Below are 13,847 nucleotides of genomic sequence, written 5' to 3' on the forward strand. Positions count from 1 at the left end.
GTTGAAAGATAACAACTAATATAATAGTGATAACAAGGTGTGGAGCTGGATGAACACAACAGGTCGAGCAGCATCAGAGGAGCAGGAATGCTGATGTTTCGGGCCTAGACCCTTCTTCCAAAATGTCAGCCTTTCCTGCTCCTCTGATGCTGCTTGGCCTGCTGTGTTCATCCAGCTCTACACCTTGTTATCTCACTTTCTGCAGCATCTGTAGTTCCTGCTATCTCTGAAACAAATATAATACCAACTGATCTTCTTGACAGTTTACATACGGACTGCAAGTAGCCAAATGGAAATGGATCCACAGTGACTGGAACCATTGCAGTTTGTACAACAGAACTCCAGTCAGAGAACATCTCTGACCATCGCTGCATCAAGGAGAATCTGCTGTTTACTCCCAGCAGGAAAGCCCTGAAAACAATGGTGAGATTTGGGAAATGGTGGGGAAAGGTCACCTGAAGGAGGAGGTGGTACTTGAGGACCCTCTGCATCGGTACAACCAGGAGATCTCTCAACGTGAACTTTCCATTGTTTGCTCTGTTCGCGCACTCCTAAAGAAGAATGACAGCAGCTTGCATTAATATAGTGCCTTGAATGCAGTAAAACATCTTGATGAACTTCACGGCCGCTTTCAGTTTAGAGACTCCTCATGAGGCATTAGGGGCAAATGACAAAAGGCAGGGTCTAGGGAACATTGCAAAGGGTGAGGATTAGGGAGGGAATTTCAGATCCAGGTCCCCAGGCAGCGAAGGGCATGGACATTAATGTTGGGGAGATAGAAATTACAGGGGTGTGTAAGAGGCTGGAATTAGAGAAATCCCTAGGGTGCAGAATAGATTATTATCCTCATGTTCTGCCAGGGTCCAGGGCAGAGGGTATTTAAGGGATACAGAGATCTCGGTGTGTTTCTGTGAGAAGCTAAAGCAGAGAAATCTGGCCCAGAGCTGACTGAAACAGGAAAAGGGACATTTTTGGTAAACTTCAGGTGATGAACCACAAGGAGTGAAGGCGAAAGAGATAAACAGCAAAGGAGAGGGAACATGAAGAGGCTGGCAGCTAAGATATAAGATTGTCCAAGGAAATAAATCAATTATAAGAGAAGCAAGAGGAGGTACGAGGTCAGTCAGGGATCACATGGAGACGGGGGGAAACTGAAGGACAGAATGAACACTCTGCATTAGTCTTTCTCAGAAACAGAAATGGTGTTAAAGGCACAGTGACAGGGCAATTTGCTGAGATATTGGAGGGGTGATATTGAAAGGGGGCAAGTATTAGATGGACAGGCTGCACCTACAGAGGGCAAGGCACCAGCAGCAGAGAAAACTGAGGGAAATGAGAGGGGACGTTTTTCAGTTTTATTTGTCTCAGGGAGAGAGACAGATGGAGGAATTGCTACCAATGATACTTTTGTTAAAAAAAAGTCAGGATAGGCCTCACTATTACAGACCAATCAATTTAACATCAGTGGCAAGGAAAGGCAGGAGAGTGAAGCTAAGTTAAAGTGCTCAGAGAGCAAGTGCAGATAAAATGGACCAATGATCACCTTCTGAGATAATGGGAACTGCAGATGCTGGAGAATTCCAAGATAATAAAATGTGAGGCTGGATGAACACAGCAGGCCAAGCAGCATCTCAGGAGCACAAAAGCTGACGTTTCGGGCCTAGACCCTTCATCAGATGATGAAGGGTCTAGGCCCGAAACGTCAGCTTTTGTGCTCCTGAGATGCTGCTTGGCCTGCTGTGTTCATCCAGCCTCACATTTTATTATCAATGATCACCTTCTGTTTGGGGCCAATTCTGTTGTCGTACAAAACATCTAGAAATGATCATCCAGGGAAAAACTAATAACCACCTGAACAAAGGTGGATTAAGGGAAACTAGCATTAGGTGTACATCATGTCTGAGAGTTCTGATCGAGTGACAGCAAGGGATGGTGAACCTAGCGAGTGCTTTAGTTTTAGCATTCACTGCTTGATGGGGCGGAGAGTGGGGGCTGTGGAGGCAGCTTCAATTGGGGCTCGAGAGAGGAAATTGATCGCTATTGGATGTCACCAGTAGGCAGCGGAACTCAATCTTCTGTTCAGGCAAAGGGCTAGCAGAGACACAGAACCAAATGGCCTTCTCAGTGCTGTAACCAATCAGAGATTTCACCATCAGGCTGGAGATTCCTAAGATGGGAAGGGCATACAGAGACTGGAAAACCATCAATTCCTAGGTCATTGCAGGAGCCTGGGCCCCGACAGACAGAGTGGAGATTCCCAGGCAGTACCATTCCTGAGACTGGCACTATGGAATAGGAAGATGCCAAACCCTGGGCCCTGGCCAGGGCAGTCAGTGCTTGAGCTGTGGCTTATTGTGAGGCAGAAACATAGGAATGGTTTATTCATGCACTGATTGACTTAAGGTGGTTAACTGTCTGGAATATTAATACATTCATATCACAGCAAACTTTTTACCCCAAAATTTCAATAACTTTAAACTAATAAACAGGAGTGAAAGTTAATTACCTCCAGCTTCAATCGCAAATCTTGTCTAGATTTACTGATCTCATCCAAACACTTGATTGCATTCTCCACTTGGCTGCAATAGTCACCATAAAGCAGTAACCTAGAGAGAGGGGGAGGGAGGGAGAGAGAGAGAGACAGATGAGGGGGGAGAGTGAGAGAGAGACAGGGGGTTGGGGGGGAGAGAGACAGAGAGAGAGAGGGAGAAAGATAGGGAGGAGAGAGAGAGAGACGGGGGTTAGGGGGAGAGAGAGAGGGTGGGAGAGTGAGAGAGGGGGAGGGAGGGAGAGAGAGACAGATAGGGAGGAGAGGGAGAGAGAGAGACAGAGGTTTGGAGGAGAGAGAGAGAGGGGAGTGGGGAGCAAGAGAGGGGGAGGGTGGGAGAAAGAGAGATGGGGTGGGAAGAGAGAGAGAGGGGATAGGAAGTGTAATGGAGAGAGAGGGTGTACAAGAGAGCAAGGGTGAGAGAGAGAAAGAGTGTGTAAGGGTGTGTGTGAGAGAGAGGGATTGTCAGATAGAGAGTAAGTAGGGTGTGTGAAAGAGAGACAGAGAGTGAGAGACAAACAGTGAGAAAGGATGGAAGAGAATGAGCAAGAGAAAGTGTATATGTATGAGTGAGAGAGAGAGTCAAAGCAAAGAATAAAAATACAAGAGTTAGAGTGAGAAAGAATGAGATGTGTGAGAGATAGAGTGTGTATGAGAGCGAGTCAGAATCAGACAGAGAGAGAGTCAGAGAAATAGAAACAGAGTTAGGGAGAGTCAGAGAGAGAGAGGTAGAGTTAGAGGGAGTCAGAGAGAGAAAGAGAGTCAGAGAGAGAGACAGACAATAAGTGTATGAAAGAGTCAAAGTATGAGACAGTATGACAGAGAATTAGAGAAGGTGGAGAAAGTGAATGAGACAGAGAGTGTGTGTGTGTGAGAGAGAGATGGTGAGAGAGAAAGAGAGAGATAAAGTGAAAGTTTCCAATTAGCACCCACTCCATACACATCTGGAGATTATTTGAAGCTGTTAGGAAAATGCCAGCTGCCTAATACGGCTTATAGACATTGAAACTGTCAGCTCAGAGGGATCTGTTTCTTTCCCTTTATTCAGTCACGGGATGAGGGCATCGCTGGCTAAGCAGCATTTATTGTCCATCCCTAATTGTTCAGAGGGCAGTTAAGTGTCAATCACATTGCTGTGGGTCTGGAGTCACATGTAGGCCAGACCAGGTAACAATGGCAGTTTCCTTCCCTAAAGGATGGGGTTTTCCCTGAACAATTGACAACAGATTCATGGTCATCATTAGATTCTTAATTCCAGATCATTTTTATTGGATTCAAATTCCACCATCTGCCATGGCAGGATTTGAACATAAGTCCCCAGAACACTGTCTGGGTCTTTGGATGAACAGCCCAGAGATAATACCACTAGGTCACTGCCTCTCCTGACATCAGGCAGAGTGTTGAATTATCTGAGCCCCACAGTAAACACTGTTGATGACAGTTCTGGTTCTCTCATTGCTGTTATCAATTCCACATTGTTTACTTATAGTGATAGCAAGTGCTTGCAGTTTCTGCTACTGAAACTCCAAAGGTCTACATGATTAAGATATTTATTGGCTTGTAATAAAATTAGGTTTTTTTTAAACAAGGGGAAAGAAATGAAGAAATGGTTGCTTTTTAAACCAGTTTCATTCTGCAGTCTGAATGCAAGATGATTTGCATGCAAGTTGCAACACAATGCAGGACAATGTAAAGGAACTATGCATTAGGACAGAAAATGTTCATAGGTCAGGTCTGTAAATTTATCCCCCTTAAAGAGCTCGTGTTCATAACTGCAGTGTTTGTGCATCAAGCTCTGGTAAATTGGGGACCTGTTGTACAGTGTTTAGTGGGAATACAGGCCAGGAAGGACCATAGCCAACTCTGGGAGACACAGTGAGTGTGCAGGGGTCATACTCCAGCACAAGAGGCATGAGGTCAATCTTTTCAACTTCATCGTTCAGGAGGTCCCTTCCTGCAGATTGAGAATGGCTCTGACCTCACCCAGCTCCATGAAATGGAGGAGGAGGGGTCAGCCACAGTCAGAGGTGTGGAATGTCCTCTCACATCCCGGAAAATCCTCACCTTGCAAAATTTACAAAGCCCAGAAATGGGATCAGGAATATGGGAACCAGGTCACATGTACCATTCCCACAGTCACCCTGGCTCCAGAAAATCCTGGGCCGAAGAGTCGGATGGGGGTGAATCTACAGCTGGAATTAGAGACTGGACAATACAAGGAGGAGTTCACAAATCTGTCATCATTAACCAACATGGAGCTGGGTTAAAACAAGATGTAAACAAACTCATCAGAGCAGATGGGCGTAGAGAACTCAGTTACCTTTCCTTGTAGTTGATGAAGATTTGATAAAGATTCTGATCATTCTTCGACATGATGACATTTTTCAGATCTTCGTTCAAGTCTCTGTGAACTTTAACTAAAGCCTGGGACATAGTCGGGAAGAGATTGGGCAGCAATCAAGAACCTCTGTGATAAATTCAATCATTTGCTTTCTGTACACTTTATATACATTTCTGTATGTTCAAATCATATACATTCTGTAACCTCTTTATAAATTGCTGTATATTTAATCGTATACTTTCTGTATACTGTCTGTCCATTGCTACGTATTCAATAATATACTTTCTGTACACTTCCTATATGTTGCTGTATAAACAATCATATATTTTCTACGTATTCCCCAGACGAACATTAAAATTGCGATTATACCATTTGATGAAGAAGACAAAAATAAAGTGTTGTCTTCAGTATCATTTCTGATCATATTATACCATTGATATACTCATCATCATTTAATCCCTACAGTGTGGAAATAGGCCCTTCAGCTTATCAAGTCCACACTGGCTCTGAAAGCATCCCATCTCGACCTACCACACATAATCCACAATCCCTGAACACTACGGGCAATTTAGCACGGCTAATCCACCTAACCTGCACATCTTTGGGCTGTGGGAGCAGCCGGAGGAAACCCACGCAGACACGGGGAGAATGTGCAAACTCCACACAGACAGTCACCTGAGGGTGGAATCGAACCCGGGTGCCTGGTGCTGTGAGGTAGCAGTGCTAGCCACTGAGCTACCGTGCCGTCCTCCGTTTACAGACAATGCCTGTCTGTCTGTCTGTCTGTCTGTCCGCCGCACACACCCTGTCTCTCTCTCATCCCACCAGCATGAGCCAGTCACATTGCCCTCCCTCCACACTACCTCTTCCCACTCTTTCCTCTCCCTCTTACATCCTCCCCTCTCCCTTCCTCCCTCCCCACCAACCCTGACACTCCCTCTGACTTCCATCTCGCCTCTCCTCACCTCATTCTCACTCACCTCAATATTAATAAAAATGACCGCCATCTCTCCAGCCGTTAAAACCCGCCTCAGTGGGCAGATGAAATACTGAAAGATAAAGGGAACAGTTTGGATTTAGTGCTGGGGTTTAATCTCCCCGAATCCTTCAGTGCTCCCAGAGTGAGGGTGAAGCCAGCACTGGGTTGAGATCAGATCTATTTCCAGATTGGGAAGATGCAGGGCACTGAGCTCCTTTAACAACACCTTCCAAACCCACAAATTGTGAAAACAGGAATCCAGAAAGTTTGGACCTGACTGGATTATGAAGGATTGATCATGTGAAAGCTCACAGCTGGAAAGTCTGAAGGTTAAAAAAAGTCACAGTCTGTTTCTAAAAACAAAACTAGTGACTTTGAAAAGCTCTACCCAGCTGCCTTATCGAGAGAGTGTGTGTGTGTGTGTGTGTGTGTGTGTGTGTGTGTGAGAGAGAGAGAGAGAGAGAGAGAGAGAGAGAGCAGCATTTTATTTGATGAGCAAACGCACCTAGAAAATCCCTCATGGTTCTAAGTTGCTGTCATCTAGCAACAGCCTCTGGACTGGGGTACAGAGTGTGGCTTTATTACACAGCTAGATGCTGTAGGCAGCTATGGAGAGGTTTATAAGGATAAACAACCCTCTCTCTCTCTCAGTCTGGAAGAGTCAGAGATTGGAGCTGATCTGATAACATTTCAGATATCAGGATTCTGAAGTGCTTCTCAGTTGAATCTGAAATCTAGTCTGAAAATTACCCAACATTGAGTGACTGTCAGAAATAACATCTCACCAACAGGAATCCAAAGAGACTGTGAGCAGAGAGAGCTGGAGAAACTCAGCAGGTGGGGTAGCATCTGGGGAGAGGAAAACCATAGAATCCCTGCAATGTGGAAGGAGGCTATTTGGCCCATCGAGTCCACACCAAATCTCTGAACAGTATCAGAGTGAGCTTTTAGTTTGTGATTTACTTTAAACTTCTGTTTGCCTGTAATAACCGTGTTGGTGGAAAGCACTGGGGTAGCAGCTACACATTGCTGTGGCGTTCCCAGGAAATACCTTCTCAATCGATTCAAGTGTTGCTGTGTATTTCTCCTCGGTCTGTCTGATCTCCAGGAGGCAGCAGCTCCGGATATCCGTCTCATACTGTTTCTGCACAAACAGAGAGTCTCGTTCACACAACAAAATCCTGCATTCATGCAGCGACTTCAACATGGGAAAACATCTCAATGTACATTGCTGCAGCATTATCAGAAACAATTAAACACTGAGCTCAAAAAGGCAGAACATAAACCATCTAAACGGGGTCTGACTGAAGAACTGTGTCAATGAGGGAGAGGGATAGAGTGTGTTAGAGAAAGAGGGAGAGATAGATAGAGAGAGAGAGAGAGAATGTGTGTGTGACAGGGATAGAGAGAGATAGTGTGTGTGCAGGATAGAGAGTGAGAATGAGTCAGAATTTCACAGCTTAGAAGTGAGCTGGCTGTTGGCACGATAGACAATGTTGGAGAAATAGAACCTGAAAGAGCTCAAAATACCAGAATTGGAGACTGGTGACAGAGATAGGGAGGGCTACACGGGCTGGAGGAGGTGACAGAGATAAGGAGGGGTATACGGGCTGGAGGAGGTGACAGAGATAGGGAGGGGGTGTAGGGGCTGGAGGAGGTGACAGAGATAGGGAGGGGTATATGGGCTGGAGGAGGTTACAGAGATAGGGAGGGGGTGTAGGGGCTGGAGGGGGTTACAGAGATAGGGAGGGGGTGTAGGGGCTGGAGGAGGTTACAGAGATAGGGAGGGGGTGTAGGAGCTGGAGGAGGTTACAGAGATAGGGAGGGGGTGTAGGGGCTGGAGGGGGTTACAGAGATAGGGAGGGGGTGTAGGGGCTGGAGGGGGTTACAGAGTTAGGGAGGGGGTGTAGGGGCTGGAGGAGGTTACAGAGATAGGGAGGGGGTGTAGGGGCTGGAGGGGGTTACAGAGATAGGGAGGGGGTGTAGGGACTGAAGGGGGTTACAGAGATAGGGAGGGGTATATGGGCTGGAGGAGGTTACAGAGATAGGGAGGGGTGCAGGGGCTAGAGGAGGTTACAGAGATAGGGAGGGGTGTAGGGGCTGGAGGAAGTTACAGAGATAGGGAGGGATGTACAGACTGGAGGAGGTTACAGAGATAGGGAGGGGTATATGGGCTGGAGGAGGTGACAGAGATAGGGAGGGGCGACTTCCATCTAGAAGGACAACTGCAGTGGATGCGTGGGAACACCACCCTCTGCAAGGCCCCCTTCAAGTCGCTCACCATCCTGATTTGGAAATATATTGCTGTTCCTTCATTGTCCCTGGGTCAAAATCCTGGAATTCCCTCCCTAATTGTGGGTCACCCTACAGCACATGGGCTGCAGTGGTTCCAGAAGGCAGCTCCAAGCACCACCTCCTCAAGGGGGCAATTATGGATGGGCAATAAATACTGGATCAATAAATAGACCATGAGCAGAACAGGAGCTCCTTGGTGTTCCACTCAGTTTTGCCACCTCATGTCTGGGGCTGTTAGAACCTCACTGAGAAAGAGCGACCACTCTGACAGATCACAAATCCCACAGAATCAAGTGGATCAAGATTATGATGGGCATGGACAGAGTAGATAGGGAGCAGCTATGCCCCTCAGTCAAATGGTCAATAACAAGGGGCATCATTTCATTGCGAAAGGCAGGAGGATTCAAAGGGATTTGAGGGAATACCTTTTTGCCCAGAGAATGGGTGGGGGGGAAGATATCTGGAACCTGCTGCCTGGGAGGAGTGTTGAGGCAGGAAACCTCACACCCCTTAAAAATTACCTGGATGAGCACTTGAAATGTCAGAACCTTCAAAGTTATGGGCCTAATGTGGGAAGGGGAGTTGCTAATGCAGGTTGAGAGTATGTTTTGTTGGGGCTGAAGTTGCCATGTGATTCTATATGACTCCCACGGTCACAGGTAATGAGCAAGGAGGAAGCCTTATCCTGTTAACTCCAGAGTAGGAGAAAATCCCAGAAAATCACAGCATGGTAGGAGGCCATTCTGACCAATGACACTGAGCCTGCTCCTCCAAAGGCCCCTGGAATGAGGAGCCCTCCATTCCTTCCTCCACAGGCCTCCTGCTCCTCCAAAGGCCTCTGGAATGAGGGACCCTCCATTCCTTCCTCCACAGCCCCACTCCATGGTGCTCCTTTCTAAGTGTTTGTCCGACTCCCTTTCGAATGTTGTGACTAAATGTGCTCCCAATGCCCTATCAGGCAGCCAATTCCCCCTCATCCTCTCCCATAGGACCATAAGACATAGGAGTGGGAGTGAGGCCATTCGGCCCATCATGTCCACTCCACCATTTAAATCATGGCTGATGGGCATTTCAACACCACTTCCCTGCACTCTCCCTGTAGCCCTTGATTCCTTATGAGATCAAGAAATTGTTGATCTCTGCCTTGAAGGCATTCATTGTCCCAGCCTCCACTGCACTCGGCGGCAATGAATTCCACAAGCCCACCACTCTCTGGCTGAAGAAATGTCGTCTCATTTCAGTTTTAAATTTATCCCCTCTAATTTTAAGGCTGTGCCCACGGGTCCTAGTCTCCCCGCCTAACGGAAACAACTTCCTAGAATCCACCCCTTCTAAACCATACATTATCTTGTAAGTTTCTATTAGATCTCCCCTCAACATTCTAAACTCTAATGAGTACAATCCGAGGATCCTTAGCCGTTCATCATACGTTAAACCTACCATTCCAGGGATCATCCGTGTTTTAAGCTGGTTGGTGGAAAGTATAGAGGGGATGTCAGAGGCAGGTTCTTTACGCAGAGAGTTGTGAGAGCATGGAATGCGTTGCCAGCAGCAGTTGTGGAAGCAAGGTCATTGGGGTCATTTAAGAGACTGCTGGACATGTATATGGTCACAGAAATTTGAGGGTGCATACATGAGGATCAATGGTCGGCACAACATTGTGGGCTGAAGGGCCTGTTCTGTGCTGTACTGTTCTATGTTCTATGTTCTATGAATCTCCGCTGGACACGCTCCCAGGCTAGTATGTCCTTCCTGAGGTGTGGGGCCCAAAATTGGACACAGTATTCTAAATGGGGCCTAACTAGGGCCTTATAAGGCCTCAGAAGCACATCACTGCTTTTATATTCCAACCCTCTTGAGATAAACGACAACATTACATTCGCTTTCTTAATTACAGACTCTACCTGCAAGTTAACCTTTAGAGAATCCTGGACCAACACTCCCAGATCCCTTTGTACTTCTGATTTGTGAATTTTCTCACCGTTTAGAAAATAGTCCATGCCTGTATTCTTTTTACCAAAGTGCAAGACCTCGCATTTGCTCACGTTGAATTTCATCAGCCATTTCCTGAACCACTCTCCTAAACTGTCTAAATCTTTTTGCAAAATCCCTCTGTCAGTTTTCCCTGATTCCCTCCAATCTGTCTCCATCTGCTCACTGACCCTCCTGCATTGCGAACTGCAGTGGTCACATCAGCAGCGAGCATTGGTTGCTCGAGGATCTTCAGCTCAGAGTTGATGAGCTGGAATCAGAGCTTCAAACCCAGCGGCACATCTGGGAGGGGGGAGAACGTACCTGGAAGCTGTGTTTCAGGAGGCAGTCACACCTGGTAGATTCAGTGCTTCAAATTTGGCCAGGGACAGCAGGGTGTGGCTGTAGGTGAGGCAGGTACAGGGTCCTGCAGTCAGGAACAGAGGAGCCTCAGCTCCTGACCTTATCCGGCAGGTACGAGGTATTTGCTCCCTGTGTGGATGAGGAAAAGGGCCACAGGGAGGATGAGCCAACTGACCACTGCACTGAGGGATGGGAGGCCAGTTGAGAAGGAAGGGCAAAAAGGCAGGTGGTAGTTGTAGGGGATTCTATAATTACGGGAATAGATAGTAACCTTTGTTAGCAGGATCAAGAATCCCGCACGGTGTGTTCCCGCCCGGTGCCAGGATAAGGGATATCGCTAACTGGCTTGAAAGGATATTTGAGCGGGACGGGGGCGCAGATCCAGTTGTTGTGTTCCACACCGGAACAAGCAACATAGGCAAGATGAGGAAAGAGGATCTGTTCAGAGATTATCAAGAGCTAGGAACCAAACTAAAGAACAGGTCCTCAAGAGTTGGGATTTCCAGATTACTGCCCAAGCTGCGTGCTAATTGGCAGAGGGACATGAGAATAAGGGAAGTAAACACGTGGCTAAAAGAGTGATGTGGGTAAGAGGGGTTCCTTTCCATGGGGCACTGGCACCAGTATTGGAACGGGGGGGTTCCGTATCGCTGGGACGGTCTCCACCTGAACCAAGCTAGGGCCAACGTTCTATTGAAAAGGGTAAATAGGCTGGTCAACAGGATTTTAAACGAGAAAGCTGGGGGCGGAGGGGGGAAATGGTGAAACTTGCCACGGTGGTAAACAAAGGAGCAGGTACTTAATTACACAGAGAAGTATGAAAGAAATGAGAGGGAAGGAGAATGCAGGAGAGGTTATTAAAGTCTCCAGCACGGGTACATCAGGACAGAGTGTTTGGAAAAGGCTAGCAATCAAACTCTGGAAAAACTACTGAAAATGAGAAGAGGGAGGGTTATTACAGAACTGAAGGTGTTATATCTAAATACAAGCAGCCAAAGGAAAAAGGTAAATGAGCTTGTGGTGCCGAGCGAAACTGACAGGTATGACATGGTGGGCATCACAGAGAGGTCACTGCAAGAGGATTAGGATGGGAGCTGACTACCCAAGGATATCGAAAAGATAGGCAGGTGGGCCGAGGGGGTGGGGCTGCCTTATGAGTAGGAAATGAAATTAAATCAATAGGAAGAAATGAAAGAACAAAGAACAAAGAAAATTACAGCACCGCAACAGGCCCTTCGGCCCTCCAAGCCTGCGCCAATCCAGATCCTCCGTCCAAACCTGTCATCTATTTTCTAACGGCCTGTATCCCTTTACTCCCTGCCCATCCGTGTACCTGTCCAAATATATCTTAAAAGACACTATCGTGTCTGCGTCTACCACCTCCGCTGGCAACACATTCCCGGCACCCACCACCCTCTGTGTAAAGAGCTTTCCTTAAACATTCCTCCTCTCACTTTGAACTCATGACCTCCAGTAATTGAGTCCCCTACTCTGGGAAAAAGCTTTTTGCTATCCACCCTGTCTATACCCCTCATGATTTTGTTGACCTCAATCAGGTCCCCTCTCAACTTTCGTCCATGTATTATAAATAACCCTAATCTACTGAACCTCTCTTCATAGCTAGCACCCTCCATACCAGGCAACATCCTGGTGAACCTCCTCTGCACCCTCTCCAAAGCATCCGCCTCTTTTTGGTAATGTGGCGACCAGAACCGTACACAGTACTCCAAATGTGGCTGAACCAAAGTCCTATACAACTGCAACATGACCTGCCAACTCTTGTACTCAATACCCCGCCCAATGAAGGAAAGCATGCCATATGCCTTCTTGACCACTCTATCAAACCGCGTTTCCACCTTCATTTTACAATGGACCTGAACACCCAGTTCTCTCTATACATCAATTTTCCCTGGGGCTTTTCCATTTACTGTACAGTTCGCTCTTGAATTTGATCTTCCAAAATGCATCACCTCACATTTGCCCGGATTGAACTCCATCTGCCATTTCTCCACCCAACTCTCCAATCTACCTACATTCTGCTGTAATTGCTGACAGTCCCCTTCACTATCAGCCTCTCCACCAATCTTAGTGTCATCAGCAAACTTGCTGATCAGACTACCGACACCTTCCTCCAGATCATTTATGCATATCACAAACAACAGTGGTCCCAACACGGATCCCTGCAGAATGCCACTGGTCACAGGTCTCCAATTTGAGAAACTCCCTTCCACTACAACTCTCTGTCTCCTGTTGCCGAGCCAGTTCTCTATCCATCTAGCTAGTACACCCTGGACCCCATGTGACTTCACTTTCTCCATCAACCTACCATGGGGAACCTTATAAAACACCTTACTGAAGTCCATGCATATGACATCTACAGCCCTTCCCTCATCGATCAATGTTGTCACAAAGTAGGGTCGGATGGTGTAGAATCTGTGTGGGTAGAATTGAGGAACCACAAAGGCTAAAAAAAACACCGCTGGAGTTGTGCACAGGCCTCCAAACAGCACTCAGGACCTGGGGCACAAGATATACCAGGAGATAGAAAAGGTGCATAAGAGGTAAAGTCACAGTGATCAGGGGGGATTTCAACATGCAGGTGGACTGGGAAAACATGTTGGTGGTGGGTTGCTAGAAAAGGAGTGTGTGGAATGTCTATGAGATGGCTTTTTGGAGCAGCTCGTGGTGGAGCCCACAAAGGAACAGGGAATACTGGATTTAGTGCTGTGCAATGAGGCAGACTTGATAAGGGAGCTTAAGGTAAAGGAACCCTGAGGAGGCAGTGACCACAAAATGATAGAATTTACTCTGCAATTTGAAAGGGAGAAAATAAAATTAGAGATAACGGTATTACAGCTGAATAAAGGCGACCTCAGAGGTATAAGGGAGGAACAAAAATAAAGTTGCTGGAAAAGCTCAGCAGGTCTGGCAGCATCTGTGGAGGAGAAAACGCAGTTAACATTTTGGGTCCGGTGACCCTTCCTCAGAACTGGTATGAGGGAGGAGCTGAGTAGAATTGACTGGAAGAGGAGCCTAGAAGGAAAGACAGTGGAACTGCAATGGCAGGAGTTTCTGGGCATAATTCAGGAGACACAGCGACAATTCATCCCGAGGGAAAAGAAGCATGGTACAGGGAGGGTGAGGCAACCATGGCTGACTGAGGAAGTCAGGGATAGCATAAAAGCAAAAGAGAAAGCATATAATGTGGTGAAGCGCAGTTAGAAACCAGAGGACTGGGAAGCTTACGAAGACCAACAGAGAGCAACCAAAAAAGAAGTAATGAAGGAGAAGATTACATGTGAGGATAAGCTGGCCAGAAATAGAAGTGAAGGTCAAAAGAGAGGCAAAAG

The 13,847-nt window shown here is 46.9% G+C and overlaps 1 protein-coding gene across 1 annotated transcript in view; it reads right to left on the reverse strand.

Moving 5' to 3' along the window:
• Positions 1 to 13,847, reverse strand: part of LOC125456016 (guanine nucleotide exchange factor VAV3) — a 196,626-nt gene that overhangs the window by 96,419 nt on the left and 86,360 nt on the right. The window contains exons 6-10 of the mRNA XM_059648207.1: positions 6,920 to 7,012; positions 5,870 to 5,938; positions 4,869 to 4,972; positions 2,507 to 2,606; positions 456 to 551 (exon numbers count right to left, since the gene is read on the reverse strand). Coding sequence (XP_059504190.1) covers positions 456 to 551; positions 2,507 to 2,606; positions 4,869 to 4,972; positions 5,870 to 5,938; positions 6,920 to 7,012 — 462 coding nt within the window. The remainder of the gene's footprint in view (positions 1 to 455; positions 552 to 2,506; positions 2,607 to 4,868; positions 4,973 to 5,869; positions 5,939 to 6,919; positions 7,013 to 13,847) is intronic.

The sequence above is a fragment of the Stegostoma tigrinum genome, chromosome 8, assembly GCF_030684315.1.
Source record: "Stegostoma tigrinum isolate sSteTig4 chromosome 8, sSteTig4.hap1, whole genome shotgun sequence".
Lineage (NCBI taxonomy): Eukaryota > Metazoa > Chordata > Chondrichthyes > Orectolobiformes > Stegostomatidae > Stegostoma > Stegostoma tigrinum.